Source organism: Salvelinus namaycush, chromosome 12 (genome assembly GCF_016432855.1).
Source record: "Salvelinus namaycush isolate Seneca chromosome 12, SaNama_1.0, whole genome shotgun sequence".
NCBI lineage: Eukaryota > Metazoa > Chordata > Actinopteri > Salmoniformes > Salmonidae > Salvelinus > Salvelinus namaycush.
The window spans coordinates 20,332,717-20,355,315 of record NC_052318.1 but is presented as its reverse complement, the minus strand read 5'-3'; the positions used below and the strand labels follow the sequence as shown (position 1 = coordinate 20,355,315).

At 41.4% G+C, this 22,599-nt stretch overlaps 1 protein-coding gene across 1 annotated transcript in view; it reads right to left on the bottom strand.

Annotated features, from left to right (window-relative positions):
* Positions 1-22,599, bottom strand: part of LOC120056986 (rho GTPase-activating protein 32-like) — a 242,900-nt gene that overhangs the window by 25,133 nt on the left and 195,168 nt on the right. The window contains exons 8-11 of the mRNA XM_039005315.1: positions 16,627-16,719; positions 15,047-15,169; positions 14,451-14,528; positions 7,730-7,811 (exon numbers count right to left, since the gene is read on the bottom strand). Coding sequence (XP_038861243.1) covers positions 7,730-7,811; positions 14,451-14,528; positions 15,047-15,169; positions 16,627-16,719 — 376 coding nt within the window. The remainder of the gene's footprint in view (positions 1-7,729; positions 7,812-14,450; positions 14,529-15,046; positions 15,170-16,626; positions 16,720-22,599) is intronic.

Sequence of the window (22,599 nt, the reverse complement as noted above, 5' to 3'; positions counted from 1 at the left end):
GTGGGGTAACATCTCACAGCAAGAACTGGCAAATCTGGTGCAGTCCACGAGGAGGAGATGCACTGCAATACTTAATGCAGCTGGTGGCCACACCAGATACTGTCTGTTACTTTTGATTTTGACCCCACCTTTGTTCAGGGACACATTATTCAATTTCTGTTAGTCACATGTCTGTGGAACTTGTTCAGGTTATGTCTCAGTTGTTGAATCTTGTTATGTTCATACAAATATTTACACGTTAAGTTTGCTGAAAATAAACACAGTTGACAGTGAGAGGACGTTTCTTTTTTTGCTGAGTTTAGTTCAGACAATGCAGCAATATCAACAAGTAATCTAACAATTCCACAACAACTACCTAATACACATACATCCAAGTAAAGGGATGGAAGGGGAATAATAAAGGTATATTCTAAAAAAAAGTATGTATATTCATGCATGTATGTGTATATATATATATGTATGTGCATGTATGTGTATACAGTTGAAGTCGGACGTTTACATACACTTAGATTGGAGTCATTAAAACTCATTTTTCAACCACTCCACAAATTTCTTGCTAACAAACTATAGTTTTGGCAAGTCGGTTAGGACATGAAGTAATTTTTCCAACAATTGTTTACAGACAGATTATTTCACTTATAATTCACTGTATCACAAGTCCAATGGGTCAGAAGTTTACATACACTAAATTGACGGTGCCTTTAAACAGCTTGGAAAATTCCAGACGCGTTCTGTCTCCTAGAGATGAGTGTACTTTGGTGCGAAAAGTGCAAATCAATCCCAGAACAGAAGTAAAGGACCTGGTGAAGATGCTGTAGGAAACAGGTACAAAAGCATCTATATCCACAGTAAAACGAGTCCTATATCGACATAACCTGAAAGGCCGCTCAGCAAGGAAGAAGCCACTGCTCCAAAACTGCCATAAAAAAGCCAGACTACGGTTTTCAACTGCACATGGGGACAAAGATCGTACTTTTTGGAGAAATGTCCTCTGGTCTGATGAAACGTAAATATAAAAATAGAACTGTTTGGCCATAATGACCATCGTTATGTTTGGAGGAAAAAGGGGGAAGCTTGCAAGCCAAAGAACACCATCCTAACATGAAGCACGGTTGGCAGCATCATGTTGTGGGGGTGCTTTGCTGCAGGAGGGGCTGGTGCACTTCACAAAATAGATGGCTTCATGAGGGAGGAAAATGATGTGGATATATTGAAGCAACATCTCAAGACATCAGTCAGGATGTTAAAGCTTGGTCGCAAATGGGTCTTCCAAATGGACAATGACCCCAAGCATACTTCCAAAGGTGTGGCAAAATGGCTTAAGGACAACAAAGTCAAGGTTTTGGAGTGGCCATCACAAAGCCATGACCTCAATCCCATAGACAATTTGTGGGCAGAACTGAAAAAGCGTGTGCGAGCAAGGAAGCCTACAAACCTGACTCAGTTACACCAGCTCTGTCAAGAGGAATGGGCCAAAATTCACCCAACTTAAGGTGGGAAGCTTGTGGAAGGCTACCCGAAACATTTGACCCAAGTTAAACAATTTAAAGGCAATGCTACCAAATACTAATTGAGTGTATGTAAACTTCTGACCCACTGGGAATGTGATGAAAGAAATAAAAGCTGAAATAAATCATTAGCTCTACTATTAGTCTGACATTTCACATTCTTAAAATAAAGTGGTGATCCTAACTGACCTAAGAATACATTTTTACTAGGATTAAATGTCAGTAATTGTGAAAAACGGAGTTTAAATGTATTTGGCTAAGGTGTATGTAAACTTCCGACTTCAACTGTGTGTATGAATGTGTATGTATACATATATATATATATATGGGTATGTATGTATGTATGTCTATTGATATTTACCCCCAAAATATATGGGGGATTTGAAATGATGCAGACAATTACATTGATGGAAGCAACAATCTTCCCGCAATATATATTTTTTTTTAATTTAATAAGAATAAGAATATGTACATATAAATATATGGATGAGCAATGACCGAGCAGCATAGGCAAGATGCAATAGATGGTATAAAATACAGTATATACATATGGGATGAGTAATGCAAGATATGTAAACATCAGTATTAAAGTGGCATTACTAAAGTGACTAGTGATCCATTTACTAGAGTGGCCAATGATTTCAAGTCTGTATGTAGGCAGCAGCATCTCTGTGTTAGTGATGGCTGTTTAACAGTCTGATGGCCTTGAGATAGAAGCTATTTTTCAGTCCCTCGGTCCCAGCTTTGATGCACCTGTACTGACCTCGCTACTAGTAGCTACTTCCCATGCCGTTGCCGGACCTGCGAGACAGTAGTTCCAGTGTAGTTGCCGTTCATGCCCTCCCCATTGAGTTGTAGACTGTATCCATGTATCAAAGTGACATCTAGATGGTTATCAATTTTCATTATTTCTTGTATAGGCTGCTATGAAACCATGGGAAGGTAAAAAGTTGCCACGGTGCCTACTGCCGGCGACATGACCTGATACAGCTGCCCATTAGGAAGCAGGTAAGAAGCAGGTTGGCATGCATCTCGATACAACACCGGTGCACTGGTCACCGGCTTATCGACTCGTTGTGAGTGGCAACAAATCTGCCCAATTAGCTGAGTCGCTTTCTATACACCCACTCTCCTTCGACACAGCCACTCGCCCATACTCCAGTCGTCATATTGTGCTGCAGCTACCCATACTTGAGTAAAGAAAAATGAAATAACTAAATAGCACTATGTATTGAAGCCAAACAAGGACATCATCTATTTACTATGAAGTGGCAGATTCTGATTCAAGGCCACATTCCACCTCTGAAAAACATGGACTCCTATCCCAGCACCAACAAATCTGTCAATATTACAGGGCACCAATGCTACAGAAGCGATATAGTGGGAGAATATACCACACCGTTTTGTGGTGTTTTGAGTATGTTGCAATGCAAAGTCATCAACCTGTACACACTGTATGTGCATTCAATGCATGCAGGGTGAAGACAAAGCTTCCCTTTTCGATTCATGTAATCTTTTCTCAGTATTTCCACTCAGACACAGAATTAACTGTGCATTGTGGTTTGATGTTCTCAAATTAACCGACATGGGAAACGCCTTGATAACATTTTGTTACACTTTCAAACACCAACTCCTCTGTTAAGTTCATGTTTAAAGTATCCCTATATTTCTGTTATTATAGTGCTATCACTCTGTTATTAGTACGCCTGTGCGGTAGTCTCATTGTTGATGGACCTGCCCTGAGTGCAATGGCAACTATGCACTGTGGAAATACGGTTTAGTAAACATTGTTAAACTGGAACCTAGTCCTTGTGTCATTTTAGGTTAACACCCTCAAAGTAGCCTAAAAAACATTCCCTTTGTTTTCACATTGGCGTACTATGCACAAGTTGTGTGTGCACCAAAAACATAACCCAAGGGTCATAGTAGGTGCGTGAGCACCCTTGTTTCGCATCGAAGAGAATGAGGGCTGAAGTTTCTGAGACAATCTCCCCCAATCATTCCCCACAGGCCCAAACTACACAAGGTCTCTGTGCCTCACATACTTTCACGGCCCAGAGCATGTGTGTCAGGAAATTGACCAAAGCCCCATTGGGAAAAGCATGACAAATATTACTGTCTCCTTCACACATTCTCCATTCTATCTCTCACTTTGCTTCTCTCATAGACACATCCAGCTCTTGTCTTGGCTCGCTTGCGCTCCTCACAGCTGCCCAAGTCACTCGACTGGTCCCCAGACAGGAAGCCAGCTCCAGCCCAAGGAGGAAGTAGGAGATTCAAAGAGTAGTGGGGTCAGAACATCTGGACAAACACCTGCCATACTAGGGCAGTCAGGCTGGAGAAAACAGCAGAGCTGACCACACTGTTGCTCAGACTTCAGTGTTTAAGTGTGTGGATGATGTGTGTGTCTCTCAGACTTCAGTGTTTAAGTGTGTGGATGATGTGTGTGTCTCTCAGACTTCAGTGTTTAAGTGTGTGGATGATGTGTGTGTCTCTCAGACTTCAGTGTTTAAGTGTGTGGATGATGTGTGTGTCTCTCAGACTTCAGTGTTTAAGTGTGTGGATGACGTGTGTCTCCTCAGACTTCGAGAAAGTTACACAAAAGGACTCTAGGTTTAGTTACACCGTAACCCTTCATCCAAGTGAGACAGATTTGCAGATGTCCTTTTAAACTTGAGTTAAAAACAATTCTAAGAACCCTCTCAGCTTTCCAAAGTAACTTTTTTCCAAATACAACTCAATACAGTGGTGAAGACAACTGCAAAGGATCTCCTTCAATCTGCTCACTCTCTGACATTTCAGAGGGAGAAATCTCAACCCAGTTCGCCAGCTAAAAGGACAGGGACCATTTTCTATGCAGGGGAGCTGGTGAGTGTATGTTTGAACATGTCAGGGTTCCTGTTAGGAATGTAGCCATTTCAGTGACCATGGAGAAGACTGGGCTCCTTACTGTTGCAGGACAAAGCTTAACGACCCAAAGGATCATTTTATAGCACCCACCTTAAAGGGGGGACTTGAATAAATCAAGCCAGTCTAGACCCCAGCCACAGCCACAGCCAAAAGTCTTTCAAGTTAAACCAAACAGAATAGACAACTACAGCTGGCTGGTAACCAGATAGGGAGGACACTGAAGAAGTCTGAAGAAAAAAAGCAGCAGGATCAACTCCTCAAAAGGAACCCTGATAAACCTAAATAACAAAAGGTAAATAACACAGCAACACAGTCATTGGAAATAATCTAGTAATCAACTAATTAAGTCTAGTGCAAGTGAATCTGATAAAGGAGGGTACGTTACACTCCGACAACAGTGCTCAGGTTAGAGAGTAAGTGGATTTAGCTGTTCAAGTGAGTTTACACGCATCAAAGAGAAGGCTCTTGACCAAAGCACTTGTGTTACATCATAGAGTGCACCAAGAACTAAGAATGAAGAGCGAACTAAGAATTACCTGCGGACTCTTGTCCTAGTGTAGTGTTATCTTAGAGACTTGGTGAACAGACAGAGAAAGACAAAGTGCCTCAGCGGCGTGTCGTGTGCGTTAGTAGTGGGTTAGCTCTGGGGTGGTTAAGGCACACGTAGGGATGGACACACGTGTCTACCTGAGCTCAGGCTGTAGAAGTTTAACGGGTCGGTCACCCATGCACTGTCCTGCTTTACACTCTCTATCTCCAAATCTGTATGCCGTCACACGAACGGATGGATAGGCAGGAGAGGCGGGTAGGAACGGAGAGGGAGAGAACGTCCTGTTAGAGGAGGAACATGGCAGGAACCACAGCTTTTTTCTGTTTCGAGACTGTCAGTCAGTCAGATAGCTTGGCATCTGACACTTGGTGGAGGAGGCACAAAAGGACATTAAGCATTATGTGTGCATTGGTTAAAGTTCAATTAATATACAGGAAATGAATAACCCTTTCATAGTACATCATTGTGCAGTGAATACTACAAAACTTTGTCAGCAAATAAAATCCTTTTCACTGTAAAAATTGGTGTCAGGCAGTACAAAGTATCATTAAGTGTTGAAATGACTATTGAATTTGACAACCAGGTGTGGAAGGAGGAAAAGCAGTGTGGGTAAGAAAAGTGTGTGGCCCTTAAGTGCATCCTTTCTTCCTCCCTCCTCTAATCAGTGATTAAGCATGATTAGATAGGTGAACCCAAGGGCTCCATCACATGGCTTTCACCTGTCCAGTAATTTCTAATCATTGACTACTTCAAGGAAAGAGAAGAAGGATGCACTTGAACGGGGCCTGTGTTTGTGAGAGGGATAGGGAGAGGGGGGTGTATACCAGCAAGCACAGGGTGGGAAGAGACTCCAGGAGGCAGGCCGCAGACCAGAGCAGGGGAATGCTGAAGTAGGGTGGGGGGGCAAAGGGGATGACAGTGAAATAAACAACAAGCTTAAACATGCATGGAGCAGCGTGAAGCCGTGCAAAAAACGACATGAAAATTTCAGGTGTGTGACCAATATGGCAACCCAATGAGCGGAGATCTAAAATGGGTGGGCAAGCAAATAGGAGCCATTTCCACAGAGTTGACATTCTTTGTGTGCATTCAGGACAGTATGACAGATACAGCATGATGCATTATTTTATTTGCATAACACACCATCTAATATGCTTAGAAACATTAGCTTTAAATTTTGTGCACCAGATAACATTGGGCCGTAACCCCTAACAACATCTGAGACGGCATAGTTATGGTGATGATGCTATTCCTCATTGCGGATCCTATGGGGTGTGTTGTTTTTTTGCCATGTCACCACTTCCCTGTTCCCTTTGCCTTGATATTGTTCCCAGCAGGCCTTGCATGGTTCTGCTCCTACCAGGCCTCCCACCTCAATTCCAAAGGGTTGGTTCTGACACTGAGTCATTGCGTGATTCACCCCTTGAATTGGAAGGGAATTTTTCAAGGCTGATTTAGATAGGCTTAAGGTGTCTGTGGCTGATCGAGAGAGTACATGGGGCTGAGTCCAAAATGGTACCTCATTCCCTACATAGTGCTCTATAGGGAATGGGATGCCATCTCAGGATATAAGATATGAATAGGATGGGATGGGATGCCATGGAAAGGGCTTGGCAGCCTGGTCATTCCGAAACATGACATAAGCTGCACTTTTCACAATCCATCTAAAAGCATTACCCATGTAAGAGGGGATCAAAGTCCATGCATGATAGAGTTTCTATTATGCCTATCAGAATGTCGTGGCTGTACTTTCTGATTGTGATAGGGCTTTATGGTACACTCACGTGTTGAATGGCCGTGTTTGTTTTTGGACACTCATATGAGTGCGCTAGGTGGCTTATCTGTTTGATGTGGCTACCTATAGATCAGCAATACGTGTTTGCATTGGATTAACATTGACATTGTGCAAATAGAGACATGAGACGTGAGTTTAGGTGGTTATTCAAGAACACGATAACTATGGATTTCATTTTTCAAGTTGTGAAACGTTGAGTAGTGGGAATTCTCACTGGACACTTCATACCAATATAAGATCATCACATTCAACTAAAGATATCAATATTATGATCTAGGTCTTATGTTTATATTTTGCAGTCAAGTGTTGTGTTCAATACACAAGTCTCTTCAATCAATCCCTAGGTCTATACCGTCACTAAACTTTCCTTTTGGATTCACCCTATTGTATTGTGGAGCCAGCCCTGAAATACATTTAAAAAGGCCAGTTAACATGAGAAACGTTTGGGTTGGTTGTGACTTCACTCATTCAGTGGTCTCTGCTGCTCTGTCTTTGCAATGACATGATAGGTGTTCCCTCACATTGCTCTGTGCTTTAGCCTCAGCTGGCCTAGCTGCCTGAGACAGACAGACACTTGTGTAGAACATCACCCTTACTCCTCCACAGAGTGGCACTAGCACCTGTTGCAGCTCAGTCACCATGACACACCACACATCCCATCCACATCATCATCACACCACACACTTACAGACGAGATCACAGATGGGAATCCCCCCCCCAATCTCACTAGACATTATCATACTCTAACGTTGATATAAATTTTCCATAACCAACTGCTTCCTGCTGTCAGAAATATCAGATATATCTAGTTAGTAGTTTATAGTTAATGACGTCAAAGTGACAACAACACATTTTTGATAAGACCTATTATATACTTTATCCACCAAAAACAACATAGCACCAAGTGGGAGCGAACGCTAGGAGAGTCACGGACGCATCACTGTTATTAGAGAGGAAATACAGTACCTGGTTTTGGCACCGAGTTGGTGACGGACTGCGGCACCTTGTCGTTTATCAGCTCCACACACTCACTGGGAAAGAAGCCAACCTGGGGAGAGAAGACAAAAAACACTTTTTACACACACACACACACACAGAGACAGAGAGAGACAGAGAGAGCGAGAGACAGAGAGCACAAGAGTGAGCAGAGAGGATGAGTGTGTGTGAAAATGAATGAATGAATGAGTGAGAGAAAGTGAGCAGTACCATTAAAGACTGATAAACAGTCTTCAGCCACTTATATCAATATGTCTCTACTGTGCATCTGGCCTTTGTTGGAGACCTCTCTCTGGATTAGGGAGTCCATAGGCAGTTGGTATAAACACATACTAAAAGGTTGGTGTGCGACCCAGGATGCCACTTGGAAATGTGCTGTGCTCGTTGTGGTGTTCAGTCAAGATCATGTGCCTAATTAGCTGCCCAAGCTATGGCTTTTAGGAATGGTCTGTGCCAGCTGAAGCGGAGGTAAAGGCCGGAGGGTGAGTGTGTGTGGGGCAATGTGTGTGTGTGTGTGTGACTGTGTGCACATGCTGTGTGTGTATCCCAAATGTTTTATATCATAAGAACATGTCCTTCTAGTCTATAATTGGACACTGGACAGCAGTCAAGAGCAGACTGTGATAGTTTAAAATCTCTACAGTCAACCGGAAAGCAAAATATCCTTGTCGGACACAAATGTTAGTGCGTCAGGTAGCCTAGCGGTTAGGGCAATGGGCCAGTAACCGAAAGGTTGCTGGCTCGATTACCCGAGCAAACAAGGTGAAAAAAAGCAAGGCACTTAAACCCTAATTTGCTCAAGGGGTGCCATACTACTATGGCTGACCCTTTAAAACAACACATTTCACTGCACCCATCCTGTGTGCGACAATAAAACATATTTATTTATATTATTTTTCAGATGAACATGAGTAAAACAAATAATTTCTGATTTAACACAACTGATCCTCCCAGTGCAAATAGACATACAGTGGGGAGAACAAGTATTTGATACACTGCCGATTTTGCAGGTTTTCCTAATTACAAAGCATGTAGAGGTCTGTAATTTTTATCATAGGTACACTTCAACTGTGAGACGGAATCTAAAACAAAAATCCAGAAAATCACATTGTATGATTTTTAAGTAATTAATTTGCATTTTATTGCATTGTGCAAGATGGAATTAAAATTACGAAATTAAACATTAGCGAAATGAGAATGAGTAGGCTACAACAAGCAACCAAAAGCGCAGCAAAATGTAGACTCAATTAGCCAGGGTAGCAAGCTTGCTTTTCTAGTCTACTCCAACTTATTCCAGTCAAGAAAGGCACGGTCAAATGGGATGATAAATAACATTGTGGCTGCTACAAGTTAGCTAGTGTATCAAGTCTGACGAGCTAGCTACTCTCTCTCGTCCGTTCCCATCTCACAAATACCGTCCCCTCCCCTGCAGCAGCAGAGCGGCACAGTCTCTCCCGGTATGCTCAGGTTAAAAACATATGTAAAAAAACTAAACAAAAAACATGTATTTCAAATATCTGGAAAAAATGCATGATATTATTAGAATAGTAAAATTATTTCTAACGCCCATCGCTGCTCCAGGCTAAACTGACTTCCTCAAGTCTTTGTGAGTGTTAAGAAATCTCTTAGGCTGTATAACAGAATAATATAAATCTCTAGGCTGTATAATAGAATAATATAAATCTCTAGGCTGTATAATAGAATAATATAAATCTCTTAGGTTGTATAATAGAATAATATAAATCTCTAGGCTGTAATATAAAATAATATAAATCTCTTAGGCTGTATAATAGAATAATATAAATCTCTTTGGCTGTATAATAGAATAATATACATCTCTTTGGCTGTATAATAGAATAATATAAATCTTTAGGCTGTATAATAGAATAATATAAATCTCTAGGCTGTATAATATAAATCTCTTAGGCTGTATAATAGAATAATATACATCTCTAGGCTGTATAATAGAATAATATAAATCTCTAGGCTGTAAAATAGAATAATATAAATCTCTTAGGCTGTATAATAGAATAATATAAATCTCTAGGCTGTCTAATAGAATAATATACATCTCTTAGGCTGTATAATAGAATAATATAACTCTCTAGGCTGTATAATAGAATAATATAAATCTCTTAGGCTGTATAATAGAATAATATACATCTCTTAGGCTGTAAAATAGAATAATATAAATCTCTAGGCTGTATAATAGAATAATATAAATCTCTAGGCTGTATAATAGAATAATATACATCTCTAGGCTGTATAATAGAATAATATAAATCTCTAGGCTGTAAAATAGAAGAATATAAATCTCTAGGCTGTATAATAGAATAATATACATCTCTTAGGCTGTATAATATAATTATATACATCTCTTAGGCTGTATAATAGAATAATATAAATCTCTAGGCTGTATAATAGAATAATATACATCTCTAGGCTGTAAAATAGAAGAATATAAATCTCTAGGCTGTATAATAGAATAATATAAATCTCTAGGCTGTAAAATAGAAGAATATAAATCTCTAGGCTGTATAATAGAATAATATACATCTCTTAGGCTGTATAATATAATTATATACATCTCTTAGGCTGTATAATAGAATAATATAAATATCTAGGCTGTATAATAGAATAATATACATCTCTAGGCTGTAAAATAGAAGAATATAAATCTCTAGGCTGTATAATAGAATAATATAAATCTCTAGGCTGTAAAATAGAAGAATATAAATCTCAAGGCTGTATAATAGAATAATATAAATCTCTTAGGCTGTATAATAGAATAATATAAATCTCTAGGCTGTATAATAGAATAATATAAATCTCTAGGCTGTATAATAGAATAATATAAATCTCTAGGCTGTATAATAGAATAATATAAATCTCTAGGCTGTAAAATAGAATAATATACATCTCTTAGGCTGTATAATAGAATCATATAAATCTCTAGGCTGTATAATAGAATAATATAAATCTCTAGGCTGTATAATAGAATTATATACATCTCTAGGCTGTATAATAAAATAATATAAATCTCTAGGCTGTATAATAGAATAATATACATCTCTAGGCTGTATAATAGAATAATATACATCTCTATGGCTGTATAATAGAATAATATAAATATCTTAGGCTGTATAATAGAATAATATAAATCTCTAGGCTGTATAATAGAATCATATAAATCTCTAGGCTGTATAATAGAATAATATAAATCTCTAGGCTGTATAATAGAATAATATACATCTCTTAGGCTGTATAATAGAATAATATACACTGCTCAAAAAAATAAAGGGAACACTAAAATAACACATCCTAGATCTGAATGAATGAAATATTCTTATTAAATACTTTTTTCTTTACATAGTTGAATGTGCTGACAACAAAATCACACAAAAATTATCAATGGAAATCAAATTTATCAACCCATGGAGGTCTGGATTTGGAGTCACACTCAAAATTAAAGTGTAAAACCACACTACAGGCTGATCCAACTTTGATGTAATGTCCTTTAAACAAGTCAAAATGAGGCTCAGTAGTGTGTGTGGCCTCCACGTGCCTGTATGACCTCCCTACAACGCCTGGGCATGCTCCTGATGAGGTGGCGGATGGTCTCCCGAGGGATCTCCTCCCAGACCTGGACTAAAGCATCCGCCAACTCCTGGACAGTCTGTGGTGCAACGTGGCGTTGGTGGATGGAGCGAGACATGATGTCCCAGATGTGGTCAATTGGATTCAGGTCTGGGGAATGGGCGGGCCAGTCCATAGCATAAATGCCTTCCTCTTGCAGGAACTGCTGACACACTCCAGCCACATGAGGTCTAGCATTGTCTTGCATTAGGAGGAACCCAGGGCCAACCGCACCAGCATATGGTCTCACAAGGGGTCTGAGGATCTCATCTCGGTACCTAATGGCAGTCAGGCTACATCTGGTGAGCACATGGAGGGCTGTGCGGCCCCCCAAAGAAATGCCACCCCACACCATGACTGACCCACCGCCAAACCGGTCATGCTGGAGGATGTTGCAGGCAGCAGAACGTTCTCCACGGCGTCTCCAGACTCTGTCACGTCTGTCACGTGCTCAGTGTGAACCTGCTTTCATCTGTGAAGAGCACAGGGCGCCAGTGGCGAATTTGCCAATCTTGGTGTTCTCTGGCAAATGCCAAACGTCCTGCACGGTGTTGGGCTGTAAGCACAACCCCCACCTGTGGACGTCGGGCCCTCATACCACCCTCATGGAGTCTGTTTCTGACCGTTTGAGCAGACACATGCACATTTGTGGTCTGCTGGAGGTCATTTTGCAGGGCTCTGGCAGTGCTCCTCCTTGCACAAAGGCGGAGGTAGCGGTCCTGCTGCTGGGTTGTTGCCCTCCTACGGCCTCCTCCACGTCTCCTGATGTACTGGCCTGTCTCCTGGTAGCGCCTCCATGCTCTGGACACTACGCTGACAGACACAGCAAACCTTCTTGCCACAGCTCGCATTGATGTGCCATCCTGGATGAGCTGCACTACCTGAGCCACTTGTGTGGGTTGTAGACTCCGTCTCATGCTACCACTAGAGTGAAAGCACCGCCAGCATTCAAAAGTGACCAAAACATCAGCCAGGAAGCATAGGAACTGAGAAGTGGTCTGTGGTCACCACCTGCAGAACCACTCCTTTATTGGGGGTGTCTTGCTAATTGCCTATAATTTCCACCTGTTGTCTATTCCATTTGCACAACAGCATGTGCAATTTATTGTCAATCAGTGTTGCTTCCTAAGTGGACAGTTTGATTTCACAGAAGTGTGATTGACTTGGAGTTACATTGTGTTGTTTAAGTGTTCCCTTTATTTTTTTGAGCAGTGTAAATCTCTAGGCTGTATAATAGAATAATATAAATCTTTAGGCTGTATAATAGAATAATATAAATCTATAGGCTGTATAATAGAATAATATAAATCTCTTAGGCTGTATAATAGAATAATATAAATCTCAAGGCTGTATAATAGAATAATATAAATCTCTAGGCTGTATAATAGAATAATATAAATCTCTTAGGCTGTATAATAGAATAATATAAATCTCTAGGCTGTATAATAGAATAATATAAATCTCTAGGCTGTATAATAGAATAATATAAATCTCTAGGCTGTATAATAGAATAATATAAATCTCTAGGCTTCACTTAATGAGTTTGGAGGAAGACATAATATAAATATTTTTGCGTGCTTTAATAAAGATGTGGGAAACTGCTAAACCAAAGCCATTCCGAGCAGAGCAACTTGACAAAACCCTTCTCTGTCATTATTGACTAATCATCTAGTCCTATCTCTGATTTACAAATCTTAACGTGTGTGATACCTAACAAATCAGAGACCAGACTACACTAATAGACACTTTTAAAGAAGCGTCTATTTGCTTAGGAGTATGTAACCTACACGCTTTGCAAAATAAACGGCTTCCATCTTGTAGTAAATGTCACTGATAAGAGGGTTGAATGTGACTATCATAGGGATCCAAGGTCCAGCAACTTACAAACAGTACTATGCTATATAAAGATGTGACGCATGATGAGCACTCAACGAAATAAGCTCACCCTTTCCATGGTCGGGTTCTCTCTCTCTCTCTCTCTCTCTCTCTCTCTCTCTCTCTCTCTCTCTCTCTCTCTCTCTCTCTCTCTCTCTCTCTCTCTCTCTCATATATATACCACCCCCCCCTCTCTCTCCTTGAGGCTCTGCAGGCAGGCTGATGTGTTGTGTCATACAGACAGATGTGAGCTGCCTACCTGACCTCAAGCCACAGACTGACTCAGACTGTCTGTAGGGTGACTGACTGCCCTCCGGTGGAGATAGCAGGGAGGACATTGACATCTGCTTTGTGCTAGCAGATACACAATCCAATCAATGCTCCACCATCTAGTGGAGCATTGACATACAATGGTGTTTCCCCAAAATCCAGATTGGTTTCAAGGACCAACAATATGTGTAATAACCTAGTTATGACATCATTGTTGAAGACCAAACGTCATGGTATGCACCAGACCATCATTCTTGGTAGGAATGAGTGCCATGATTCATAATAATGAAAAAATAGACAAAATCAAGGAATCGAAACCAAGGAATCTTCATCTACTTGATATACCAAAATCTTTAAAACTCTTTATGCACCCCTACAGTACAACAAAGCAACAGGCAACAACCGCCTCCAAGAGTCTTTAGCCTAACAGCCTCCCAAGTTCCTGATTGCCCTTCTGCAGCATTCAATAACAACATGTTGTGAAGCCCCATCCAACATGGCTGCCTTCCCAGCTGGCCTGTATCAGTATTTTTCCCCGGGGCAGCGAGCCGCAATGTTATGGGTCAGCTATGACCAGAACACTGCTACGGGTCAATGCTAAGGGCACAGGAAGTTCAGCTGGATTAGATCAACAGACAACACAAGATCAGGTTTTATTGTGCTCAAGGAAAGACTATTGATCACTTTAAATGGAATACTGGAAAACGTAGCTCGGCTAATATAATCACATCACGATCGAGAACAACCACTCTGTGTACCCATTTTGTATGATACAATGAGTATGTCTGTCTTTAACTGATGAGATAGTCCTGATTTGGTCTTTGGTATATGGATAAATATAGTAGAATTAGCTAAACGTCCAAACCAAATGTTGTTTGTTTGTGTGTGTATGTGCATCTGGGCCACAAACCTGAAAGCCGTGCTTGCCCCTCCACCATGTGGTGTCCTCTTTGGGGGGCATGTCAATCACCGACACAATGTCCCCAACCTGTCAGGGGAGAGAAAGAGATGGGAGAGAGAAAGGGAAAGAGAGGAGAAGAGAAGGATAGCTGGATCAGTGTCATTGCTAAAGAAGAGACTCACTAGTCATGCTGTGAATACATCTGAGGGGAAACATCATCCTACATATAGAGATGGTGGGTATTATTTGCTAAGAAACGTTTGGGAACCACTAACTGCATCAGAGAGTATTTGTACAGAAGAATTGCATGTTCAATCAGATGTAGTGTGTGAAAAGAGTAATGGATAAACAACTCCCTAGGAACAACAATGTATTGGAGCATCTGTAGAATAGTAAATATGATGCAGATTACCTGTCATACAGCAAAGAACAACGTGCTCACAAAATACGTATGATTATTTATCACTGCATCCAAGCACAGCCATTTATCCATGACATTCCCATTTGTATCTGCACATATGTCCATGTGAGTGTGTGTACACGCATGTGTATGTGCATGTGTTGTGTCTAAATGCAGTTCAGCTCTCCCTGTCCTTGGCGGTCACCTCGAAGGAGAGCTCGTCGGCGGCCTGCGCGATGTAGCGTTTGATGACATGGGCGGCGGCGATGGCGGGTACATTGATGGAGGACTCCTCGTGGACCAGTAAGTGGTTGCCCTTGTTATCAACCTGGAACACACACACACAATCAAGTTAGTGTCATATTTACTGTCTGTCACTGCAGACATTACACTGGGTTGGTGAGTTACTGTTCTATTATACAACGGGTGGGGCTAATCCTGGACGCTGACTGGTTAAAACTGCATTCCAGCCAGTGTTTATTCCACAAGTTACCACCAGCTAAAGCTATGACGTTTAAATGCCTATTTACTCTGTTCCATCTCACTGCGCAATCCACTGTCTCATCAGCCCAGCCAGGCAATTTATAAACTTGATCTCCACTGTAAAAAGCATCTAGACAATATATCCCATTTCTTTTAGAGATTTGTATAAACCTTGCTTTCTGTCTCTGACATTTGCAACATTGTTTCAGTATTGAAATTCGATCTCCAGCTGTTTCATAGTAATGAACGTGTAGATGTCGGGAGTCGGGATGAAACAGACGGAGGGAGATTTTCTCAGCCAGTCAAAAATCATGAAGAATCAGCATAATTGTTATGGATATTTACAAAGAAATGTCAATAGAAAACAGGTCAAACGAAATGAAGTGCAGCTAGTGTAGTTTGCAGTCTTTCCAGCTTCAGTTTGAAGTAATTGTGTTAGCTGTGTCATTGGCTAGCGCCTCTGAACAACATTATCCTGAAATTGCGCATCATTAGCTCATTGTTAAGGATGCATCCAAATAAATGTCACTAGAAAACAGCTTAAACAAACGCAAATTGCAGCTACTTTGTTGTTATTCTGGCTAAAATGTTTGACATAACTGTAAGTTAGCCGTAGTTGGCTAGCTAGTAAGCAAGGGATAAGAATGTTGCCAGCCAGTATGGCAATAGAACATTTAGAACGAATGACTGGGTAGCGTCCATAGATACAGAACTTGGGTAGACGGCTTGGGTAGCAACCCTAGATTTGTGTCGGACCTATATCTTGTGGAAGGATGAAATATCAATAAATTCAACAAAATAACGTTTTTAATGAAAATATATAAATCATTATTTGAATACGTTGGTACCCCGTCTCAGGCCTAACACCCATGCCAATATACCCACCAAACACCGGCTTCTCGGGCATTATCACTTAATTACGTGTGAGTGAATAAGGAAAGAGAGGAGCAGTAAGCGCATGTTCGTGCAAGAAAATGGGAAACTACAGTATGTGTTATCTGTGGTGTATTTGTGTAGAGCAGGGCTCTCCAACCGTGCTCCTGGAGAGCTACCCTCCTGTAGGTTCACACTCCAAACCCAGTTTTAACTGACCTGATTCAGCTTATCAACAAGCTAATTATTAGAATCAGGTGCTAATTAATACATTAGGGTTGAAGTGTAAACCTACAGGACAGTAACTCTCCAGGAACAGGGTTGGATAGCCCTGGTCTAGTGTGTGTGGGAGATTGATAGACAAACAGACACAGACAAGACAGACAGACAGCATGAGACACACAGACATAAACCCAGACAGAAGCTCACCTCCATCCACGTGAGGGCGGGCCCACAGTTGATCTTGTTGTCAGCGATCGCTGAGAAGCGGGAGAGGTAAGCCATCAGCATCTGGGAAACTACCTGTGAGAGAGGAAACCAGGAACAGACAATGGGTAAAACACCTATATAAAATAATAGTTCCACACAGTGTTGAATGACCTACAGCTACTAAAAAGGAAGTGTATGTATGTACAGTACCAGTCAAAAGTGTGGACACACCTACAACTCCTTCAAGAGTTATTCTTTATTTGTGCTATTTTCTACATTGTAGAATAATAGTGAAGACATCAAAACTATGAAATAACACATATGGAATCATGTAATAACCAAAAGTGTTAAACAAAAGAAAATATATTTTATATTCTTCAAGGTAGCCACCCTTTGTCTTTATGACAGCTTTGTATAATCTTGGCATTCTCTCAACCAGATTCATGAGGAAGTCACCTGGAATGCATTTCAATTAACAGGTGTGCCTTGTTAAAAGTTCATTTGTGGAATTTCTTTCCTTCTTAATGCGTTTGAGCCAATCAGTTGTGTTGTGACAAGGTACGGGTGGTATACAGAAGATAGCCCTATTTGGTAAAAGACCAAGTCCATATTATGGCAAGAACGGCTCAAATAAGCAAAGAGAAATGACAGTCCATCATTACTTTAAAACAGTACAGTCGCAAAAACCATCAAGCGCTATGATGAAACCGGCTCTAATGAGGACCACCACAGGAAAGGAAGACCCAGAGTTACCTCTGCTGCAGAAAAGTTCATTAGAGTTACCAGCCTCAGAAATTGCAGCCCAAATAAATCCAAGTAACAGACACGTCAACATCAACTGTTCAGATCAGGCCTTCATGGTTGAATTGCTGCAAAGAAACCACTACCATAGGACACCAATAAGAATAAGATACTTGCTTGGGCCAAGAAACACGAGCAATGGACAGACAGGTGGAAATCTGTCCTTTGGTCTGATGTGTCCAAATTTTTGATTTTTGGTTCCAACCGCCTTGTCTTTGTGAGTGCAGAGTAGATGAACGGATGATCTCTGCATGTGTGGTTCCCACCATGAAGCATGGAGGAGAAGGTGTGATGGTGCTTTGCTGGTGACACTGTTAGGGATTTATTTTGAATTCAAGGCACACTTAACCAGCATGGCTATCACGGCATTACTGGTAGCCAAGTATTAATCTAACAGTAAATGTAATGCCTCAAAAAAACATTGCAGTTGTAGCCTGTACACTCGCAATGGCTGATGTGCATTTCACACGCTCTGTATTTAAAAGCCATAACAAATATCATGGTTGTAAAATAGTTGCTATAGAGAGAACATTTATGTCTACAGAAAGCTTATAGCCTCCTCTCTTCAACAGTGACAACAGCTGTGTTTTTCCCGCAATTGGATTTTGAAATGTTATAGCCTACAATCAGAATACTTTTTTTATCCTGGAATGCAGGGGGAGAGGGAGTGAGTCTCGCTCATCATAGAAGCAGGCCACAACGAAACAGGCACGGGGCAAGGCAGAGACTTTAATTACAGGAATCATAATTAAGGCTCTGAATGAATAAAATTTGTTGGTAGCACTGATGCTCTCAACTTAAAAAAGTTAGGAGCACCACATAAAATGTAGGAGCACCAGAAAATAAGATTTTTTAAATTGATTGAGATACAGCCTACATGAATTCTAGCTACTTTTGAAGGAAATGTTGTGCCCTGTCAACTAATATGTAACCCTGTAAATGCATGCATTTATTATAAAAGCTAAAATGTTGATACAAATAGCTGTCATTGAAATTACAAAGCAATATTAGTTTTCTACATGGTGTAAAAAGCACTGTTTCCTATTGAGATGCATTACATTGAAAATTGTACACGGTCTCTTTAAGAATGTCAGTGACATTCTGAGTGACAACATGCAAATCGGTAATTTATTCATTGCTATGATCATTGAACTCCTGAAGAAGCTATTCCTTTTCCATTCTTTCTGTGACCTCAAATGTTTGGATATACTGGTAAAGTTACCAGGTTGTTAGCTTGCTAGCTAATGAGGTAACATGACTTAACAAGGTGTTAATGGCACACAAGTAGTTTTAGAACGGCTCATGACATGGTTTATGAACGTAAAATACAGCCCGCCAATGGAGATGCAACCAGCTGCAGAGCCAATGCACAATAGAAGGGAAAAAATGTAGCACCGATAATATGAGTCACTACTTTTGAACAGTTTGGGCTAGAGATAACCAGTTTTCTCTGTAGTAATGGTGTAACCACCACAGTCACGGATCAGCACTCACTTTTTTCTCTAGGGTACTCAGAAACAGCAATACAGCAAAGCATAACCTTTACAACAATTATTATCTGGGGAAAAAAACATTTTGCACAGCTAAATATTTAGGAGCACATGCGATCAAAATGATCACACTAGAGGCATGATCATGAAGAAAACGCACATTACTGTTTGACCAAATCATGGTCACAGCCTCCTAAAAAAAAATAGGACATTTGGAGTGAAGTGACCATGTAGAATGTGCAGCTCACACCGATGCGACCAATTAAACATGACTTGCACAGCCAAGTAAAAAGGGCCGCAAAATGCAACTAAATTGTCGCAGTCTGGAGCCCTGGTGTGTGTGTCTGACTTGAGCATGGGCCAGAAAGACATGTTTGACTGAGCTCATAATGTAGCCAATCCTAATGTTATTGAAAGGACGGTTGTTTCTAGTTTTCATTGGCAACTTCTTGAGTAATGCACTATAGATGAAAGCGAGAGCAAAAGGAAAGACTGAGTGGTGAGCGCCTAGCAGAGGAAATCAAACGCTCCACTGGAGGCCGTTTGGAGAGGAGAGGGGAAGAGGGAGAGGTTAGAGAAGGGGAGAGGAGTGGGGAAGAGGGAGATGTTAGAGAAGGGGAGAGGGGAAGAGGGATAGATTAGAGAAGGGGAGAGGAGTGGGGAAGAGGGAGAGGTTAGAGAAGGGGAGATGAGTGGGGAAGAGGGAGATGTTAGAGAAGGGGAGAGGAGAGGGGAAGAGGGAGATGTTAGAGAAGGGGAGAGGAGTGGGGAAGAGGGAGAGGTTAGAGAAGGGGAGAGGAGAGGGGAAGAGGGAGAGGTTAGAGAAGGGGAGAGGAGAGGGGAAGAGGGATAGATTAGAGAAGAGAGGAGAAAGGATAGGTTAGAGCAGAAGGAGAGGAGAGGTTAGAGAGCTGAGCTCCAAAGAGAGGGGAGGAGTAGGTGAGATTAGAGAAGGGGCGAGGAGAGAAGAGGAGAAGGGATACGTTAAAGGATAGGAGAGCAGAGGAGAGGTTAGGGGAGGAGAAAAGAGGTTGGAGAAGAAGAGAAGAGGTTAGAGGAGAGAAGAGCAGACCATTGAGGTGGTGGGCATGGGGCCAGGCCAGACGTGGAGCCAAACCCTTTCCTGACCCTCTCTCCGGGAGGTTCCAGCCCGCTGCCTGCCACATTGATTCCAGTACATGAGCTGGCACTGTGCGTACCCAATCAGAACAGGGTCCATCAACACAGATACACAGAGGCCGAGTGTTATAGCCCAGAGGGGCCTAATGGGGCGCAAGCTGACGACACATGTACATGACACAGACAGCTTAGCCCTGGTTTTAAAAGGACCATAGCCTCGGAGCGTTTGTTTTCTTTCCACAAGATGTGTAAACATTTATAAGCTGATCAGCCCCAACTTTACCCACAGCCAGGACAAATCTGGCCAGGAGGAAACGGTGAAAAAAAGGCAATTCTGTATGTGGAAGATAGCAAGACGTGTAAAATGACAAAGCATGTCAGAGGTTTAAAAAATATGTTTTTCATTTGAGACTTCACTGTGGCACTAACCAGACAAAACAATGGTTAATGAGCTATCAGATCTGTCCAAATATTTAATGAAGGACATACAGTGGGGAGAACAAGTATTTGATACACTGCTGATTTTGCAGGTTTTCCTACTTACAAAGCATGTAGAGGTCTGTAATTTTTATCATAGGTACACTTCAACTGTGAGACGGAATCTAAAACAAAAATCCAGAAAATCACATTGTATGATTTTTAAGTAATTAATTTGCATTTTATTGCATGACATAAGTATTTGATCACCTACCAACCAGTAAGAATTCCGGCTCTCACAGACTTGTTAGTTTTTCTTTAAGAAGCCCTCCTGTTCTCCACGCATTACCTGTATTAACTGCACCTGTTTGAACTCATTACCTGTATAAAAGACACCTGTCCACACACTCAATCAAACAGACTCCAACCTCTCCACAATGGCCAAGACCCAGAGAGCTGTGTAAGGACATCAGGGATAGAATTGTAGACCTGCACAAGGCTGGGATGGGCTACAGGACAATAGGTAAGCAGCTTGGTGAGAAGGCAACAACTGTTGGTGCAATTATTAGAAAATGGAAGAAGTTCAAGATGACGGTCAATCACCCTCGGTCTGGGGCTCCATGCAAGATCTCACCTCGTGGGGCATCAATGATCATGAGGAAGGTGAGGGATCAGCCCAGAACTACACGGCAGGACCTGGTCAATGACCTGAAGAGAGCTGGGACCACAGTCTCAAAGAAAACCATTAGTAACACACTGGAGTGGGCCAAAATCCCTGCTGCAGTGTGTGCAAACCTGGTCAAGAACTAAAATGCAAATTAATTACTTAAAAATCATACAATGTGATTTTCTGTTTTAGATTCCGTCTCTCACAGTTGAAGTGTACCTATGATAAAAATTACAGACCTCTACATGCTTTGTAAGTAGGAAAACCTGCAAAATCGGCAGTGTGTCAAATACTTGTTCTCCCCACTGTATGTCACCTTGAGGGAGCTCAACAAAGACGAAGCTGACAATGATCTCTGGTTAAATCAAATATGTCCCTACTCAACCCTCATTCGTCAAATGTCACAGGGAGGGAAAGTATGTTGAATCTGACGCCATATTTAGCCTCAATGACAAAGCAGGCCGCTGACTGAAAAAAGAAGAACAAAAAACTGCTGAAAATAAAGCCCTGACTTTCAAGTTATGAAAACAGTAGCAACAGTACTACAATACTAAGTACTTGATTTGGAAGGTAAGTAAGCATCTGGTATAGAAGGCTTGCTGTACAGAGCAGCAGAGGAGGGCCTTACATGGTCCGGTCTGGTTTGGGCTTAAAGGCTATAATGGGTAAGGAAAGGAAAGCTTTTCTTTGATGACCTGGATGCTTTCCTTGTTGGGCTCAATTTTTTGGTTACTGTTGGTGATGAATACCCTGGCGCTTCCAACAAGACTTGTCCTATTCAGCGCACTAATCCAAAAGTGAGCCTTCTCCTCTGAGTGCCAGACAGGGTATGTGCCCCAAATGGCACCCTAGTCTCTATATAGTGCACTACTTTTGACCAGGGCTCATATGGCTCTGGTCAGAAGTAGTGCACCATGTTGGAAATAGGGTACCATTTGGGACTCCGCCAGGCCCTCTCTTCAGCCCCTCTCCTTCCTGTCAACATGACCAAGAAAACATAGACCAAGAGGGCTAAGACTCTCCAGAAAGACAAAGACTAGAGAACAGGTGGTACCACAACAGTAAAGCCAAGCCCAACATCAAGGCCTTGAAGGGAAGGGAGGCTGGCTGGATGGCTGGCTAACTGAAACAATAGGGAGACTGATTGGTTGATTAGCAGTGAGTTTGCTGATTTCGCTGAATATTCTTACCAACTTTTTACAGGTTTTCTCTAAGTTCTTTTAGACTTAACGAGTCATGGAAGATATTGTATAAGGTAATGTCAGCTCATTTCGAACAGGCAATCTAGCTCCCAAAGTACTGGCCTACAAAACAGTGACAATCAAGTATTGGAATGCGCAAGCAATATGTTGGTTAGCATACTAGCTAGGCTAACACTATCCAAATACCTGCAGTAGCTAGGTACCAAAATATGCGCTTCAAAGAGGGGCCAGCAAAACAGCCTCTCGACAATACGGTTAGTGACATTTTATTTCAAGC